Consider the following 19,556-nt stretch of genomic DNA (forward strand, 5'->3'; position numbering starts at 1 on the left):
AGAAAAACTCCTCTATATGCATAGAAGAGACTTATTGTCCCCAAAAATCCTTGCAACATTTACACCTAAAATCCACTAATAAAACCAATAGAAAAAAAACAACAAAAAAAAAGTATCATTGTAGAAACTAAGATGGTAAACATTTGTACTGATTGCAAGACTAGTAGATGTATAGCTTTATTTACATAAGCATGAAACAGCCTAAGAACATTAGAGAAGATCATCCTAGAAATTTTGAAGAAAGATATAAGGAGAAGATAAGATGAAGACACAACAAACCAACCCATCAAGACTACATAGTTTTATTGATCACATGTAATAAACCAACACTCACTTTATAAGATGATGTAACTTGGAGGCAGCAATGGAGTCCAAGACCCAAGAGTGGCCTGCCACTTTGGCTCCAGTTGAACTTGCAAGTGCTTCTGCATCATCTTGCCTGCATTTGCAAATAGTCTTCTTGCGAGAATCGCAGTCCTCGGTCAGCTCAAGATTGTAAATTATGAAGGTTGACATTGCGGATGATCCAAAAAAATCTTCTAAAATAGGCTTTCTTTGTAGAACAGTTCCTCCGGCAGCAACAACAAGGTCTTGGAGATACCCTTTGTAGGAAGGAATAAATTCTCCCATGAAATAGAACTTGTACCCATTGAAAAGCTTTGGTTGCTGCATAAAAAAAAACACCATTAATGAAATTATGGCGCATGACCACATTTGGTAAACTGTATTGAATTTTCTTTTTGTGATCAAAATCCATATATGCCAAACTGACATTTTATTTGGAAGGAAAGTCCACTCACAATTGAAATACGATAAACATCAAGTGTATGGAGAGCTTTAGAAAACATAGAAGAAAAAGGGAGGATGAGTATCTTAATAATTGGGGTGAACTTAAGTATGATGATTATGGTGCCACGAAAAAACATTGCAATAGTGACATGGTTGGGGAGGTTCTCATGATTCAAGAAAAAACATTATTAAGTATACAAGACAAAGAAAGCAGTCCAGTCAAGGTCTTTTTAATGATGGTGAACAGTTGATAGGAAGTGTTTATGACTTGGTGGTCGTTGATTATTGTCATAATTTGGTGGGACACCAATCAAAAAAATGGTGGAAGAATCATTAGTAAGCAAGCTTGGTTTGAAAATTGTTGAATGTCTATATTTGTCACCTGAAAAATTATGGGTGAACTTCAAGATTGGGGAAGATTATGCAGATTTAATCTGGTTTGAAATGGAACAAGTGGAATTGTGCTCCATCCTCCTCAATCATCCATGGAAATATAACTAAAGGGCCATGATGTTGAAAACAATGCCTACATCCTTGTGAGGAAATATCAAATAATAACATTAGAACTGACAAGAAAATGGCATTCTTTCCTCCCAGATCGCTACCGAGACGACTCGGGGGTAACACAAACAACATAGTTGAAGGTTTCAATAATGGGTGTACCAATTCCATAGTGATGCAACAATTTTGACTTGAGGGAAAATGTTTATCATGCTCAATGAAATGAAACCTCTAGTCTCGCTATCCCCACTTCTGATATCAATCTTAACAGACTACCAGTCTCAAAGGTGGGGATTGCCACATAAACAGCAGGGTATTACTCTTAAAGATAAGAGAACCAAGTCAGTATCACAAAAATGTCATCAAGCAATACTCAATTGTTTGAGCAATGGCACAAGCGAAAACAGGGATAAATGGACCGAGAATTGTTGCTTTTACAGAAAACTTTATCTTAAATGCATCTCGTGGGATTTGCATGAAACACGATGGAATCAAGTGTAATACATAAGGCTTTGTTCCAAGTCTAGGCCATTTCACTCAAACAGTTGTTATATGCTCTATGATTCTCATGTTCTTCACTTGATGATAGAAGAACCTACATTACATGGAATTTAACCATTATGACAAAGGCTCATGGATTTTATGTTTTTGTTGAGATCCCAAAGCTTGTACTAGGGCGTTATACCCAACAAAACCCCACTTAGAACGAATGACCTCAACACAAGAATAGTGTGAGCAGCTGCTAACGCATGTGAATAGGCAGATAATCTACACATGAACAAGACAACAAGAGGATGGTTCTTTTCAAGAAAGGGATAACTTAGGACCGGAGGTCAATTATCTTAATTAGATAACTTCTAGGTAGTTTGCAAAGAAATATATTTTTTGACAATTTTGTTAAAATTTGAGGAGATGGTGTAAGGAAATGGCTAGGATTTTCTGTAGGTAATAGGATTATGGAATCACCATATAAGCTTCTTTTGAGAGAAGAGGCTCATTTTTAGCTAGCCTCATTGTCAAGAGTCTAACACGAACACAAGTAGCAATTGAGTAGTCCTGCAATGGTTGTATCGGTATTCTATTGACAATCAAGGAGTCCCACCCACCATTGAAGAGTAAAGCTAGCTACTACGCTTGAAACCATTTTCCATTGAAGAGTGGAGCTTACTCTTCTTTGTATCATGGTGCACGACAGACTCGTGCACCAGAAGTTGTCCAAAAAAAAAAATGAAACAATGCTAAGTTAAGGAAGAAGAATAACCTTGCTTAGGACTCTTAGCCTTCCAAGTCGAGGGCCATCTCTGATCCCATGAATATCAACACTGATCTCATATTGCTCCTCCGCAACAGGTTCCATGGCTTTCATGCATGCCTTAACCCCTGAATTACATAAAAGACAAAACGTCAAAGATTATACCAATTACTAAAGAATCATAGACACTTTTAGCTAAATATTGCAAATGGTAAAATCTAACTAATATGGATATATGGGACTGTTATTGCTTACAATCAATCTTTAGTATCCATTTCCCCTCCAAGATACCCATCAAAAACTTAAGGGTTCTCTTGCATGCTCCATTCTCATCTGTTGATGCAATAATGTGGGTAACATTGGGGCCAAAAGTAGGGGACATCAAAACTCCAGCCATCTTCGAGAATTCGGAAAGAATTACCTGCAAGTACAATTGTTAATATGAGAAATTCCAAATCATTTTTCAGCATATAGTCAAGTACTTCTCCAAAAGATTTTTTTTTTTTTTTACCTTCTCTGCAACTGTAAGACCTGAGCTACAAATAACCCACTTGTTAGGTGATCCAGGCCATTTCCATAGCCCACTTTCACTGACATGTTGTGTCATTACTTCAGCTTTTTTGGCTTGTGATCCTCTGATAATTTAATTAAATTACCATTAAAAAAAAGTGAAAAAAAAAAAAAATAGTATCTGCATGTAAATTTAAAAAATTCTTCAAGATAATCGCTAAAATTTTGAATATACCCTTTTGGAACAGCCTTCTTTCTTCTTTTCCCCTCAAATCCAGCAATTTCTTTGGGAAATTTCATAGAGGTATGTAGAGGGCATAGCATCACGAAGTTCTCCTGTTGTGAAAGAATGAAAAAGAAAAAAAAAATTCAAATGCTGGCAATTTGAAATTTCATATTGGAAGTCTGAAAACTAGTAGGATGGACCACTTACAGTATCCCATCGACATTGTGGGACCAACTTTGCACAAGGAACATGAAAGCTCTTGCGACAGCTCTTCTCGTAGCACCCAAGAGCTGCCCCTTTTATTCCACAACAACTACATCTAATCCTTCTACTTCTTGCTAATTCAGTTTCAAGATTGATTGCAATATCATCTTCAAAATACACATTTGGTGCCCTGCATTTTAGTTTGAAGAAATAAATTCAGCACTAATTGGAAAAATGCACAAAGATGGAAAAAAGTATGTGCCAAAACCAGCTTGGAATTCTAAAATTTGACTCTAGAAGTTAAGTTGGTGACTGGGATGATTCAAAACTTCATGTCAAAAACAAATAAATTTTAGATCGATCAAAAATATTCTCTTCAGGGAATGAATCACTGGGTCATAAAGAAAAAAAGCTCACAATTGTGGCCAACTCAAGCCACGTATTTTTCTCTAGCCCAATCAATTAACCTATTTGAGTCCATGAGGATAAAAATGGATTGATTCATCCATGTAAAAGGCTCATGGAGTATGTTCACGAACAATGCAAAGATATATTTATGACCATAAACCTAACAATTTGTAAATAGTTTTCTTCTTAAAAGAGTTCACACCATTCAGTGCAGTTCTTGTGAGAATGTACAATATTGGACCCTTCATTGTAATCTGGAGCAACAGGTCTGCCATTAACATAATGCATCATCTCCCCTGAAGCCTGTAATTTTTGGCAGATCAAAAGAAGCTTTAAACAATGCAAACGAAATAGGGAAACACAGGAAAAAAAAATTAGAATTGGGGATTGTCGATAGTAGAATACCTCCGAGTTAATGGAAGACTGACAAAAGGCACACTTAATTTTCTCAGGAAAGCTCTCACATTTCTGCAAAAATCTATCCTTAGCCACAGAAAGAACATTCTTTGTTATTTCTAAATTATCAGTACATCTGATCATAAGATCTTTTTGAAGTCCTGTAATGATTTGAGCTTCGTTTGCCGATGGCTTGCTAGCCTCCACCAAAGATTTATCAACCAGCACATTCTTTGCACAATCATCCGAAGAGATTTTCAATCTTTTGCATTTTTTTGAAACTGGGATATCGAATTTTTTGCCTAAGTTGCTGCTTTTATCCTCCAAAATAAAAGCTTTGCCAGCTTTTGTCGCATTTTCATTCCCTTGGTTTTCATGTTTAGGACCTTCTTTGCAATGACTCTTCTGATTTCCGATGATCTTCTTTATACTTCTAATGGTCTTAAGTTGTCTTTTGTCAACATTTTCTAAATTCTCACACGACAAATCAGGCCATACTGTCCTAATGATCTCATTCCCTTGATTATGGATTTTTTCTTCAATGGGCTCAGAAATAGCATGTTTGGTTTCCTTGTTTACATCAATCAGATCAAAGATGGCCCTTTTATTCTATTGCAAGTTTTCTTCCCCAAATTTGGATCAATTTTGCTTGAATCAATAGGAACTTCATCCATAGAAAGTTTAACATGTTTTTTTTGCGATCTTCCATTAATTCTTTTATCCCTCCTATTCAACGTCTTTCTCCCACTATGATTCTCGGCTTTTTTAGTTTTTAGTGAGGACAGTGATCCCATATTTGCTTTCGCACTTTCTGCAAGGGGCTCTTCTCCATTAGATGCAGTCCAAATTTGTGAGGATATCTCACATTTATCGTCGTTAATTCTATTCAATTTATCTTCATATGCAACCTGCATTTAAATTTCGATAAATTGCCCACGGAAACCAAATAAGCAAACTCATAAGCAAATAAATTTATGGCAGATTTTGCACAATCGAATGAAGTACCTGGCTTTTCACAGGTGTTGAACAAAGTTCAGGAGAGCAAGCTCTTTGGGTCCATTCAAACATTTCGCTATCGAAAATATTTGCAACTTTGGATTGACTCTGCATTCATGAAAAAAGAAAAGATATAAGAACAAAACAAAATATTATTTGAATGACTCATTTAACCAGATTCTGAAAATTGAGCAAGTTTTTTGAGGAATCTTGCTAGAACTAATAGAACCATTCTTTCAATGACTCGTTTAGCTATCCCATTTATCAGTTTGACTCAACAAGGTCAACTCATGCAGCACTGTTGAAAAATATCAGATGTATGTTATCCAATTCATTGGTACTAGTCCGAACCAAAAACTGGTACAAACCAAACGAGTTCACGGTACGATTCGTATTGCATTCGTAAAATCATGAAACCAACAAATTTTGATTGAGTTCGGCAAATTAACATTATAATTGTACATATAACTTGTTTACTTGTATTATGAGTGCTGATATTCTAACTAGAAAGTCTTCACTCGGTCATTATGACGTGTCACAGACATGGAACCATAGATATGTTTCCTCGGGATACACAAATGCAAATCCCCATAAGAGATGTGCATTTGTGTATCTCGATAAAACAGATCTATGGTTCCATGTCAGTAACACATCAGCCGAGTATTGACCAAGTGAAGACTGTCTAATTAGAAAATCATTATTCTTGTATCATATATATATATATATATATGCACAAGCGAACCCAGAAACAAATTACATCTGTCTCTACCTAGCCCTACGAATCAGGTTCATTCAAGAGTGAGGAACCATGAACCCAAATTTGAATCAAGCAAACTGACAAACGAGGTAACATAGGTTCAGATCAATTGTGAATATTTGATCAAATACTAAGACCAAGTAAAAAAAAATCAACTTAATCTGATTAAATACTTACGATGGGGGTCATTTTAGTGGGGATCTCATCATCTGAATCCTTAATATCACTAAAACAAGGAGCATTTGGGGGTGTAGTATCCATGAAAAGATCATCTTGTGTTCGCTGACAACTCAATCTTTCTACATCATCATTGTCATCCTCCTCTCTCAACCAAAAGAAAGGTGAGAGCACGGGTTCTCCCATTTCATTAAAATCAGGCTTCTCCTTCAATACAATTGAACCATCCTTTAGTCCTTCACACTGTTCAGGATGTGGTCGGGTCCCAGGAAGAAGGCATTGTGGTACATGAACTCTCTTCTTAGCGGGAAAAGAAGGCTTTGAATTAGGATCAGAAGTTTCCACATTGGTTTTCACCAATTCTTTTAACCCTTCGCCTTTGAATGTTCTTCGTTTATTTTGTTTTCCATGAGAAACAGTTTCTGGTCTACCATTACCTCTCTCACCTTCAGCTTGGCTTTTTCCAGCTTTTGGAAATAAAAAAAGACAAAATAGAAACATAATAAAGACAATGCCATATACAAATATGAATTAGAAATGAGATGCTATAGTATAAATGACGAAGGATAGAAATTTGAGTTTTGGATGCCAATGATAGAATCCTAGACTTCCATAAACAGTGTCAAGTTTTCTACAAGTACTATTCCTCTAAAGAAAATGATATTAGATAGAGTAGCAGACTATGATGAGCAGAACACGTCTAATCAATCATGAAATGATGTTATTACCAAAATAAAATCAACATAGAGAGTGTGGAATCCAACACTAAATGATCAAGAAATGCACACTGTTGGAGTAAATAATACAACATCTGAGCACTACTGAGAAAATTGTTAACCAACCAACTACTCCAAAAAACCGATATGTTGGAGAGGGGGAGAACTATGGATATAAGAGGGTCACAGGCATTAACTGGGGTATGACACACCAAAGAGTGGAGGAAAATATACACTCACGCTCCCCCTCACCCATAAGGGTGGAAAGAATCAAACCCATGATCTACAAACCTACAACTCTGATACCATGTTACCAACCAACTACTCCAAAAGACCAATCTATTGGAGAGGGAAGAATTATGAATATAAGAGGATCACAAGACTTAACTGGGCTATGACACACCCAAGAGTGGAGGAAAATATCCACTCAACAAAAGTTACCTATGTATGCATGTTGAGAGCAGTATAGGCATGGCTTAATGTTTTGTACCATTTCAAAGTGCTTGAGCCAAGACCAGAATAAAACATTGATTCCAAAACATTTAATGTTTCAGATTGCCTTGACACTCACAATGTCTCAGAATGTCTTGATCGAGGTAATCTCAATTTTACTCCCAAACATTGCCTTGGCTCTCGCAATGTCTCGGTTGCGGTAATCTCTGTTTTACTCCCAAACATTGTCTCAAGACCAGATTTTAAACCTTGGGTTTAGGAATGTATATGTCCACATTCCTTATAAATTCTAATGTGTTGTATCATTATAGCACAATATATTTGTGAAGTGGTCTGTGCTGTTACCTGATGTTTTCACTGGAGTAGTTTGGGTGACAAACATATTGATTCCGGAAGCAACTTCCATGCTTTTGTAAATGCTTACCAAGGTATCCATGTGAGGAGCAGCGCGAACCTCTGCATCAAAAAATGACTATTTAACAATATCAAAAAGGGACACAACAAAAGTAACAAAATGGAAAAAATCAACGGTATGATTAGCAACGATAGATGATACTCTAAAGGCTAATCGTGTTTTCCAATGTTGGGTAAATTTCCCAGTTAAGGCTTATTGATGTTTTTTGAGTAATTTGTTAAGCATGCCAAATCTCTCCAATTTATTTCAATTAAAAGAGAAAGTTTCAATTGGTAGAATGGAAACTAATAGAACCATGTACTCGGTATCTCCAATTTATTACTTAAAGACCACATATGGCTGTTAGAATAGTCCCACATGGCTTGGGTACTATTGGGAGGTGTAATGTATAAAGTGGGGGCAACCCTCTCCTTGCAAGCCGGTTTTGTGAAGATGAGTTAGGCCCATGGACTTTCACATGGTATCAAAGCGGATGACCTCAGGGATGGGTAGAGTAAGTATCTCCAGTCCTGCGGGGAGTGTTAGAATAGTCCCACACCGCCTGGGTACTATTGGGAGGTGCAATGTATAAAGTGGGGGCAACCCTCTCCTTGCACGCCGGTTTTGTGAGGATGAGTTAGGCCCATGGGCTTTAACAATGGCTACCCAAAATCAAATTGATGGCATAGAACTATTAGAATCTGATTTGAAATATGTTGTTACAAAATTCTTAAAGAAAAGTGAACCCCAATGGATAAAATTCATTCCACTCTCTCATATCTCAAGAAATGGAGCATCAAACATATTTTGAGAGACTGCAACAAGAAATCCAATTTTCTTGATTTTACATGGAATTTTTTAATCATCAAATATCTTGGATTCTAAATTATTTTTGTTTATGAATAAAATCGAGTGGACTAGTATCACTAATTCAATATTTCCCTTAAAAATAATAGAATTTAAAAAAAAAAAAAATCAAAATCAAAATTGGGTGAAACAAATACATGTATGGATTGGATCAAAATTTATGAGAATTAAGGTAATTTTGTAGGATAAAAGCTTTTAAAACTGCTATTTCATACCTCTTCTTCGATATGGAACTTTACAAACAGGGCAATGTGAATCTGACTTCATGGATTCCATAATACACAGACTGGAAAAAAAAAATTAAAAAAAAAAAAAAAACAATATTAGGGTTTCAAACAAAGAACATGAAATCGAATCAGTGACGGGTCTTACTTGCAGAACACATGATTGCATGTTAGTGAAACAGCTGAATTAAGAAGGCTCAAACTGCAGAAGAAGAAAAAAATCAGAATTTTAAATCACAGAGAACAATAGAAAACCTAGAAGAGAAAGAACCACAATTCAGATATCTTTTTTAAGAGAAAAATTATTTTGGATAAAAAAACACCTAGAGACCTAATGGGAATAATGGATGATGATATTACCATATAGGGCACTTGAGTTCTCTACCCATTTTCTCCAGATGAGCAGAATCCGCCATTTTCGAAGTGTTCTTCGTCTGCGTAGCTTTGATTTTGGTTAAAATATAAGAACTTCATAAGAAGAATTGTTAAATCTTAAATGAGAACAATTGGCGCGAGATTTCAATTTAAAATCAGAAATTTTCAATTTTTCGAACCTTTGCCGCGATTGCACATTCAAAGCAAACCCATTTTTGGTATTATTATAAGGATAAATCACAATTTCACCCCTTATGGTTTGGGATAATTCTACGTCGACCACCTAACGTTTTGACAATCTCACTTACCTCCCTTATAAGTTATAATTATCTAACGGGCTCACTTACCTCTTCTTTCATCCACTTGCAGTCAAAAAAAAACAGTTAAAACATTATTTTATTTTTATAAAGACCATTTTACCCTCTTTTGTAAATTTTACATTTTGATAAACAAAAATATCGGGGTAAAAAATGTGGTACATGTGCAAGAGTGTGACAACTTAGATGGGGGGGGGGGGGGGGCTTTAATTATCATTTTTATAAATAAATAAATAAAGAGAAAATGAGAGGGTAAAATAGTGAAATAACATCTGAATTTGAACACCATCAATGAAAGGGGATGTAAGTGCAATTATCAAAATGTGAGGGGGACAATATGGATTTATGCCAAACTACAAGCGGTCAAAGTGTAATTTACCCTTATTAAAATGACCAACATATCCCATTATGTAACACATTGCATTGAGGTGTGTGTGTATGTGTTTTTTTTTTTTTTTTTAAATTGTAAGGTAAGGGGGTGGGAGGGGTTGACAGGGTTCGGGATCCGTTGCCAAAGGGTGAGGCAACTAGCCTCTTAGAGCACCAGCACCATGTGGGCCCAAGTCCCTTGGGTACATACAATACCCCATAGACCACATATACCAAGTAAGCAGGAATAAATCCTTATAGGTGGCCAACTAGCTTTGAAAGTGTTGATTGATTGAGTTTGGATGTAAATAATTGGCATTCAATTGGAACCAATGATGACAGTCGTCTCGGATTTTGAGCCATTCCAATGCTTATTGGATTTGGTCTTTTGGATTAAAAACTTTTCCAATTTCAATATTTGTATTTTGTAGCCACTTTATTTTCAGTTGAGGAAAATTTCACTGTCGCTTAGATTTATAGTTGTCACCATTCGTTGATTTGAATCAAGTGTGAATGATCACTCAAAATTGTTTTATAAGAAAACCATTTTTCTATTAAATATAATACCTCCAATCTCTAAGGTCACTAGTATATAAGGAAGTTCGATTAGAAGATGAGGAAGGTGAGAAAGTGTTAGGCACACCTTATTGGTGGTTACTTATAACTTGGTCACTCTTAAGATATTTTGAAATGAAGAAAATTTAATGCAGTGTGGAAATGCAATTGATGCCAAGGAATTAATGAACTTGAGCACAAAATGGTATGTGATTCATGAACGTGTAAGATGTATGAGTGCATGGCATTTAAACTCAACGTTGAGGGATTAGTGAATTTAGCAAAGTGGGATAGAACAATTTATTAGGAATGCCTACGATAATGGAATGATATTGGCATCGTCTTTGAGACAATAGGAATTGTCTCATCTAAGAAACATCTCTTTGAAATTTGCCTAGATTATTGAAAAATGCATGAGGATGTACCCTAAGTATGGCTCAATGATTTTGATGAGAGCCATGATAAATCGATGTGGCAAAGGCACATAACCATAGATCTTTTTCTTCGGGATAGATCAATGGTTTTGTGCCCGTGCCACATCAGCCACGTACAAATGCTGTGTCAATTTGTCATTAGTCTTCTGATGATGAACCATGAGGATAGTCTCATTAGTAGAGATGTCCCTTTTTTTTATTTTTTTATGCCATTGTCTTGAAAATACAACGAATACATGGTATGTTCCCATGCGTCAAAGGTGATAGTGTTAGCTAAGGACATGGGGAAAATTGGATTTATTGTTAAAGAACCACCCTTATTGTGTTTTTTAGTTTTGTGTTTTTTTATAATAATGGGGAATCCCTATAGACAATGGACCGGTCCCTTATTTTGAGCTTTGCTCAATCCATAGACCATGATCTTGTCCAAGGACTAGTCTTGGAAACATGTCACGTCTGGTATATCACAAGCATCAGGTAAGTGAGAGTACTCCCTCGCGGGTGGCCCTAAAGAATTAACGCTTATATAAGGTATTAAACTCACGACCTACAGGCATTAACCACTTATTGATTCAAAATTACTATTGAGCCAACCCCTAGGGTCAACAACCCATATTGATTCTTGTCTTTTGCATGGAAATATGAAAATTTACTAGAGTTCCGTCTCATTAAGAGAAGAAACTCTATGAAAGTGCCATTTTGAGATAATGTTAGCTAAGTGTTTTGTGGGAATCATCTTGTTGAAAGAGAAGTCCCACACCAATTTTATGTTATTTTGTTTGCGATGATGATGATCAGGATAAGGAAAAATAGATGGGACAACAGCATCCACAATCTTGACTTTGTACGACACATGTCCAACCTTTAGCTATTTCAAAGCTTCATTACGAACCAATAAATCATTTTTATTTTCTCTGAACCCAATAGCTATCCAATCATTTTTGTTTTTCTTTCGTTTATTTTCATCTTGAGATTTGTAATAATTCTCCTATATATCACATATTAGTGTTTGACAGAAAGAGAGAGAGATGGGCCACTCGCATGCTTGTTTGAAGATTGTAGTTATAGAAAGTCTATAATTACAACTCGAATAGCTTATTTAATGGGTTCCAATCAAAGTACATAAAAATGAATAAAAATAAAAAAGAAGATCAATCGAAAAATTCCCAATTTGTTGTAATTGGTGGATCAAAGGTCTCCCATTTGGTTGTGGCAACCACAGGCTCTACTCTTGCATTTGAGATCTTGAGCACATCTAAGCTTTCTACACACTTCTGAATTCTCTTGCCCTGCAAAATACCAAAAAGTCCTACTAATTAGGGTTTATATCACTCTTAATAAATGATTTCTCAAGAAAATCAATTTATGAGAAAAGCATTTACAAGAAAATTGAATTCCAAATAAATGTATGTTGGTGTTTGATTGCAGGGTCTTAGGTATAGGGACGATGTGGTAAATTATGGAAAAAACAATAGAGTATAACTAAATCAATCATTTTAAAAATGAATCATTTTTGTAAGCATGGGAAAATCATTTTTCCCACTGTTGAAAGAAAATCATTTTTCCCTTTTCTTTGACAAATATTTTTACATGGGAAAATCATAGTTTACTAAATCAATCTAAAATACATTGGCTTCCCATCCAACGATACCATTGACCACCATAAAACATGCCTAGTAACCAGAAGCCCAAATTACCAAAATGGAGCATAAATTCCAAAAATAGTACATTATTCTAATTAATTACAAAAACGATAATTTACCATTTTCAAAAATAAGTTTTTTTTATCCAAACAGTATTTTTTAAAATGAACAGTAACTTCTACATTTTTCATGCAAAAAAATGTAATTTTTCTTTCTTCTACTTTTTCACCCTACGCATTTATCAAAACCCAACTCTTCTATTAATAAATATAGGAGGATATAAAGGTAAATTAAATATAGATTAAAAGAAGGATAATTAAATAATTTAAATATAAAGTAAAAAAAAAAATGGTATTTTGGGTGTGAAAATTGTAAAAATACTGTTAATTTTATTTATTATTGCTTTGTTAAAAACTTATTTTCAGAAACGATAAATTACTAATTTTGGAATTAATTTGAATAGTGCAACGTTTTGATTTTTTTACAATTTTCGGTGCATGTTTTGGAAAATAAGCCTTTATTGTATATTTGGGAAGCCCACTATTGTTTACATAGTTCTTTCTCTCATTGCCCTGTAACCGAACGATTAGACAGTTTGAAGTGAAGAATGTATTTTGTGACAAATCATGATGCGATGTCCACAATTCCTAGTTTCGTGCGTTCCTCCCATCTCCAACGTGTTTGCCGCCCACATAAAGCCATCTATGATCTTCGTCGAGTTCCTCACATGTATTCTAGATCTACTTTATCGTACTCTCATGCTTAAATTATAACATAATTCAAATCCTACTATAGTTGGATTGAGTTATTAGCTCACGAAGGCAAACTGACTTCTAACATGACTTCTCATTAGGGGTGCAACTTAATTTGGTTCAAACCGAGAATCAAATCAAACTGTGGAATTTGGATTGATTTGGTTTGATTTAGATTTATATCGGGTCGATTTCTAATTTTAAAAATAAAAAAATCGATGAATTTGATTCAATTCTCGATTCAAACAATATAAAAAATCGAACCAAATCGAAAATCGAATCAATATTTATTTAAAATAAAATGTACCACATATTTTATTTTATTATTTTTTTGTTATATAAATAAAAAATCGAACCCTCATCTCTTTTTTATCTCTCTCTCTCTCTCTTTCTCTACGAGTGGCAAACTCTCATCTCTCTATCGTCTCTGCGACCGGTTGCCAGCGGTTGATCCTCTCTCTCTCTCTCTCTGTGACTACGATTTACAACCAAACCATGGAACTGAACTGAACAAAACCGACGTAAGGTCAATTTGGGTTGGCTTGGTTCTAAAACAAATCAGTTCGGTTCTAATTCTCATATGATGGAATCGATCTTCTTCGGTTTGGTTTTGATTTTGCTCTAACCCGAACCAAGTTGCACCCCTACTTCTCATTGTGGCGTCGTTGAACAATCTAATTTTTTAAATTCAAGTCTAATTTTAATCAAGTCAAATTAGAACATATTGAAATTTTATGAAAATGGTCTCCATGGGAGTTGTGGAGGATATTTTTTTGTAGGGCACCAAGGTGTGACACGTGACACTTAGGATTCCAATTAAACCTTGGAAATCCAAGCTAGTTCATCCCAGTTTCGAGTGATCTTGAGCACTCAACTAACTCGAATGTGATCTAAATCAAGTGTATGGACTCAGGTTAAATAACAACGCATCATGAAGCGACCTGATCTACTCGAAACCATAAAAACCAAAGGATCGAACGAAGTTAGATTTGGTTGGGATCTTGATAACGGAAAAATCCACAAAAGAATGATTGAATAAGGATGGGATGTTGATTGAATCCATTTCATATCAATATCTACCTACTAAATTGGATAAGGATTGAATTGGTAAATGACATCTAATGTGATCATAGGATTTTAATTCTATAAATACATGGATAAGAACACCAAAAGATATTGTTGTGCACTCTCTACACTACAATTCTGATTTTTCTTTGGTTAATCTGACTTTAGCATCAGATAGGTTGTGTTGTAGGCGTACCTAAAAACATTGGAGACAGAGACTACAAGGCATTGTCACAGATTTCAAGGTAATGCAGATTTTTTGTGTTTACAAGAGTCTAAGAGGATACTCATTAAGGCCTAGCAAGTGAAAGAGAGGGAAGTAAATACCTCAAAATTTTTATGCGTGGAGGTGTCTCCTTCGATAGAAATGTTATCTAGCTTGATTGCTTGTCTCATGAGCATCTCAATTAAAGTTGTGATTTGTAATTCCGCCACTTTATTCCCATTTGAGATAGATTTTTCGATGGCTATAACCTGAGCAGAGGAAAATAATTATCATAAACTATTATAATTAAAACACAAACTTCCATTGTCACACCAAACTTTTCTTATAGATTTTGCGGATGGGGCGAATGCCCTAACCATCAAGAGAGATAAATAGGAGGAAAGATGAAAATTATCAATGCCATTATTATCTCTCATTTTCTTTATAGGAGTTCTTGTGAACATTGTATGAAAATTAGAGAAAAAATATTGAACATCTTCATTATATATTGGGATTTAATAAAAATTTAGGTGCTATAAAAAAAAAAGTTGGTGTAAAACTAGAAATCTCTGTTATTTACTCTATGGACAATATGGATTGGACCTAGGATTGGGGTTGATCTAGGTCCAAAACGATATGGATTGTCATTGAATTGGATCAGATCGATGAGAATCCAATCAAGCCATTGTTGGATCAGGTTTTTATGAGATCTCAATATTAGATTCGAACTACATTGATTAACCATCATATATTGGGTCGAGGATTGGATCAAATTCTTATATAAATTATTAAATAAATCTTTTATATTTAGACAAAATATATAATTTCTTACTTATTATCCGATCCATTTCTCTTCTTATTAAAGTCTAAAATAAAATTGTCAGTTGGACTTATTTCAAATAGACAAAAGTACCCATAAGACAAATTAGAAACGACATGTATGTTACCTACCTGGTCAGCCAACTGGTCCACTTCAATGGAAATGTCGGAAATAGCCCTATGAACACTCTGGATCTTTTCTCTCCTCCTCATTTCTAAGAGCCTCTTTTCCCTACTTGCCAGGTCTTCCAACAAAACAACTTTTGATCTGTCCTTGACCCCATATATGTCCAAATAGTCCCCATTTTCTCTCTCTTTTCCTCGAAAAATAAGCCTCTGTTCTGCCGGTTGCAATCCGGTCTCAACTGAAACAAGCTTTTTCAATTCACCTGCCAAAAACATGTGATTGTTCTTAAATGATCAAAATAACAATTTTACCCTTGATTATTGTGTTTGTTTTTGTACATTAAACTTAGAGAGCTGCTATTGGCACTCTAACTTCTGCTTATCACACCCTAATTTCTTAAAATTATTTATCACCCCTGACGAAAGATTAAAACACATCATTGGAATATTATAAAAGTTTGGTTTAAGTTTCAAGTTATTACCTCAACATTACAAAGCATTATAACACATTCAAATAACTTTTGAGGTTGTCACAATTAGGTTTAGGCCCGCATAAAATACTAAATCTATCAACCAACATGTATTATCCTCCTACCATTGGTTTATGTTTATTTAATTTGGGTGTAAGAAGTAAATGTTGGGCTGCCAATAATAGCTTTCTAAACTTATCCTAGAAAAATTTTTGTTAATTAATGAGTAACCGTGAAAATTGCAAATGCCAATTAGCTTAATTGGTAAAATCTTTAGGTAATGATACTAGAGATCTCGGTTGAAATCCCGCCAACACCGAATTACTGAATTAGAGACAAACTTATCGATAAAAAAAAAAAACGTAATAGTGTAAGCCCTTTTATGAAACATTTCTTTTTGATTAATTTTTATAAGAATTGTGATTGCGACTTTGATTGTTTGGTAACAATGTTTAAAAACATCTTTCAAAGTTTAGAAGTACTTTTTTAAAAAAAACCTTTGGGACTTCTAGTGAAATCAACTAAAAATAGCTCTTAACGATGACGATGTGTGACCAATAAAAATGAGACCAGAGATAACGGCATTAATAATAGGGACATTTTCAACATAAACTAAAAAATAAGATTTTTTTTAAAATCAAAATCTTGTAATTTCATCCTTTTAACTTCATACAAAAGTGATTATTGACAATTTTCGCTTTTATTTACTTTTTAACATTTGATTTATTTTGAAAATTTAAAAGTCGAGTACCCATTAAACATGTTTTTAAGTCTAGAAAAATATTTTTGACAAGAGTATTAAAAAACACCCCCAAATCACAATATTAACATCAGGTATCTGGTCTTGTTTCGAACCGTCCATATGGAGTAAACTTGTCTGAGTTGTACAATTCAAAATAAATGAATCAATTTATATTTATTGAATATTAATATATACATTTACATAATATATATATATATATATATATTATTTTTTTAATATAAGGTGGATTAGTAGATGTTTAGTCAAAAATCTATATTTTAGACAGATTAGAAGCATTTAAGTCAATAAAAAAATCAATATATACAAAGCCAAAATTTAACCATAGACTTCACCACTTCTTTCCCTAGCCAATTTTAAGATCGCATCTGATAAGGGTATTTTCGTCATCCTAAAAAAAGAGTGGAACCCAAAGCTTCTTCTTCTCATGAATCTCTAATTGGAGAAATGTTTGCCCATTGACTAAATTCACACAAAACCCAATACAACTAAATAAATTTACCAAAATGCCATCTGATACAGAAATTCAACACTACGATATTTAAAATTTAGAATTAAAATTAAATAATAAATCAAACATATTTTCGAAATTCGCATTAAAAAAATCTGGATTTAGAAATTAGAATCGAAGATCTTTAACATAGAACAGTGTTGATAGACAGAACGATCGATCTTACCAAATGTAGCTTGAGAATTGATAGAGATCTCGTATCTCAATGAACCATAAGCGATCCGTATCCGTAGATTTGGAGCTGAAACATCAGGATTTGTGCATCTCTTTTGTACCATCAATCCTCCTGCTCTCATCTCCCATTCGATATCTTCTTTTTTCGATGTAGTAGCACTCGAGCTCTCAGTCATTCTTCCGTTAAATCCCGCCCTCTTCATCGTCCTCTCTGCGATTCCACCCTCAATTTCCGTCCACAACTAACGGAAGGATTGAAATCTGCCGTTTTCCCGCAAAAAAATATCTATGGCATCTCTTGCCGACACACACACTCTGTACTTGGGTCCTTATAAATTGCTACACATTTATGTAAATAATTGGCGATTATTTTGACCAATAATAATGCTCCACGTGTTGGTTTGGCAGTGTTTTGCGCGGACAGCTAAGCATCATTTGCCGACAGAGTAAGGGTGGTAGTGAAATAAGTAATGTGCCAGGTGGCGTATGCTGGTTAGTGATTTTGAGTGCAAGTTGGATGACGTGGATAAGATGTTTAATGTATCCTCTGTGGTTGGTTGATGATTTTATAATAAGCTTTGTGGTTGGTTGATTATGTGATGGGGATGATCGAAGTTACTATTGTACCCCCTAATTCCCTAAGAAGCCAATTCAATCCTTGGAAGATTTCCTCTTGAGTGTCTATTGGCACACCAACTTTTACTGATAACACACCAAGCCATATGTTACTTTAATTTCAAGGTGATATTTACGAAAATATGCATGACTTTTGTTCTAATTGCAATTTTGGTTCACAGTTCATTTTATTTAAGAAAATATGCACACGATACACTATTCATTATTAAAAGTGACGAACTTACGAGTTCGTTAGGCACGTAAAAAGTGAACAATGTGTCACGTGCATATTATGGAATTAACATTAATAGTGTACCGTAATTAGAATTTTGGCATATTTTAATGCATGATTTGCAGATCCACTCAATTTCAAAAGGATTGGTGTGTTGTAAGTAAAAGTTGATGTTTTAATAACAGTCCTTTTTATCGATCAAACTTATGTTTTTGCAGCATTGTTTTGGTTTTATTTAAAATAAATAAATAAATAAATAAAAATCATAAAAAAAATTATATTTACAAAAAATAATGAATGAAAAAAAGATTACAAAAAGAATGTCTAACAAGTATTTTTCGACATCGAACATGTGCATAAGAAAAATGCCTCTTGAACTGGTTATTTAGAAAAAAATGCTTGCTCTGTAAGCTTTATCAAAATTTTCATTTTTTATAAGAGCTACAATTGGCACCCCAACTTTACTTATTACACCCCAATTTATTAAACTTAGTTTGGTGGTTACAAATACCTTGTCTCTTGAATAGATGACTATGAGCAGCTAACTTGTATTTGAAAGATTTTTCATGCAATGATGAAAACTCCTTTTACAAAACAAGTTCACTGCAGTATCAAAGCCTAACGTTCGTTATCACATCCCTATTAAAAATTTAAGACGTTGAACTTAACAGTAAAAAGTGTCAAGTTTGATACTGCAAAAGAAAAAAAGTTGAACTCGATGCTGAAATTGTTGATCTTGATAATAAAAGTGGTGAACTCCGACACTGTAAATGCGATTTGGATCTTTTTATGTATTTATTTTTTGTTTTTCCGAACTTGACAATGGATAAATCTTCTCGAAGTTTCCAAAATGTATATATTATAGTTGCAAAACGAACACTCGAATCAAAAGTTATGACATAATCTTCAAAAAATTTATAATCCCGACTTCTTTTGTTATTTATTTTTATTTTGTTATAAATCGTCAAAATAAAAATGAAAAATACATCTAAATGTTCAAATTAAATTAAGAGTATATAATTTTGTAATCACTATTCATGGCAAAAAAAAATTGTTGAAATGATTACAACTATCATTTAAAAATATACATAAGAGAAGAAGATGAGAAAATTGGGTACTAAAAAAGATTAAAGGAGAGCTAATGTTGAGGGACCATTTACATATAAATTTTTGTGGAATGATTTTGTAACTCAACCTGACAGGGTAACTCAAAAACTCAATTGACGTGTATCTGACAAGATTCGTAGATTTTTTCTCTTAGGAT

General features: G+C 34.2%; 2 protein-coding genes across 3 annotated transcripts; both read right to left on the minus strand.

Moving 5' to 3' along the window:
• Positions 1-135: 135 nt before the first annotated feature.
• On the minus strand, positions 136-9,500 carry BRCA1 (breast cancer susceptibility1). Its single transcript, XM_086417233.1, is given in 15 exon segments — positions 136-666; positions 2,552-2,670; positions 2,798-2,963; positions 3,054-3,177; positions 3,288-3,388; positions 3,486-3,672; positions 4,093-4,193; positions 4,296-4,879; positions 4,882-5,194; positions 5,292-5,390; positions 6,217-6,683; positions 7,731-7,841; positions 8,862-8,932; positions 9,019-9,072; positions 9,231-9,500. Coding segments are annotated over 15 exon segments (2,889 nt in total). The 5' UTR covers positions 9,287-9,500; the 3' UTR covers positions 136-330.
• A 2,465-nt stretch (positions 9,501-11,965) lies between these two features.
• Positions 11,966-17,768, minus strand: LOC147390678 (BAG family molecular chaperone regulator 2-like). 2 transcript variants are annotated; one of them, XM_086460058.1, is made up of 4 exons: positions 17,438-17,768; positions 15,537-15,793; positions 14,708-14,854; positions 11,966-12,209 (listed from the first exon to the last, which is right to left on the minus strand). In XM_086460058.1, exons 1-4 carry the CDS (start codon positions 17,646-17,648, stop codon positions 12,072-12,074), a joined length of 753 nt encoding a protein of 250 aa, XP_086316184.1. In that variant the 5' UTR covers positions 17,649-17,768; the 3' UTR covers positions 11,966-12,071. The 2 variants fall into 2 exon arrangements, with proteins under 2 accessions (XP_086316184.1, XP_086316185.1); XM_086460059.1 differs by lacking the exon at positions 11,966-12,209 and adding an exon at positions 12,231-14,576.
• Between the last annotated feature and the right edge of the window lie 1,788 nt (positions 17,769-19,556).

Source organism: Akebia trifoliata, chromosome 11 (assembly GCF_017979445.1).
Source record: "Akebia trifoliata isolate Shusen 1 chromosome 11, ASM1797944v1, whole genome shotgun sequence".
Classification (NCBI taxonomy): Eukaryota; Viridiplantae; Streptophyta; class Magnoliopsida; order Ranunculales; family Lardizabalaceae; genus Akebia; species Akebia trifoliata.

What these genes read in the sequence shown, in the direction of transcription:
- LOC147390678 (XM_086460058.1), bottom strand. Translation starts at nt 17,648, where the DNA reads ATGAAGAGGGCGGGATTTAACGGAAGAATGACTGAGAGCTCGAGTGCT. An exon ending in TGGACCAGTTGGCTGACCAG is followed by an intron (nt 14,855 to 15,536) that starts GTAGGTAACATA and finishes TCCTCTGCTCAG; the next exon opens with GTTATAGCCATCGAAAAATC. An exon ending in CCACGCATAAAAATTTTGAG is followed by an intron (nt 12,210 to 14,707) that starts GTATTTACTTCC and finishes GGTATTTTGCAG; the next exon opens with GGCAAGAGAATTCAGAAGTG.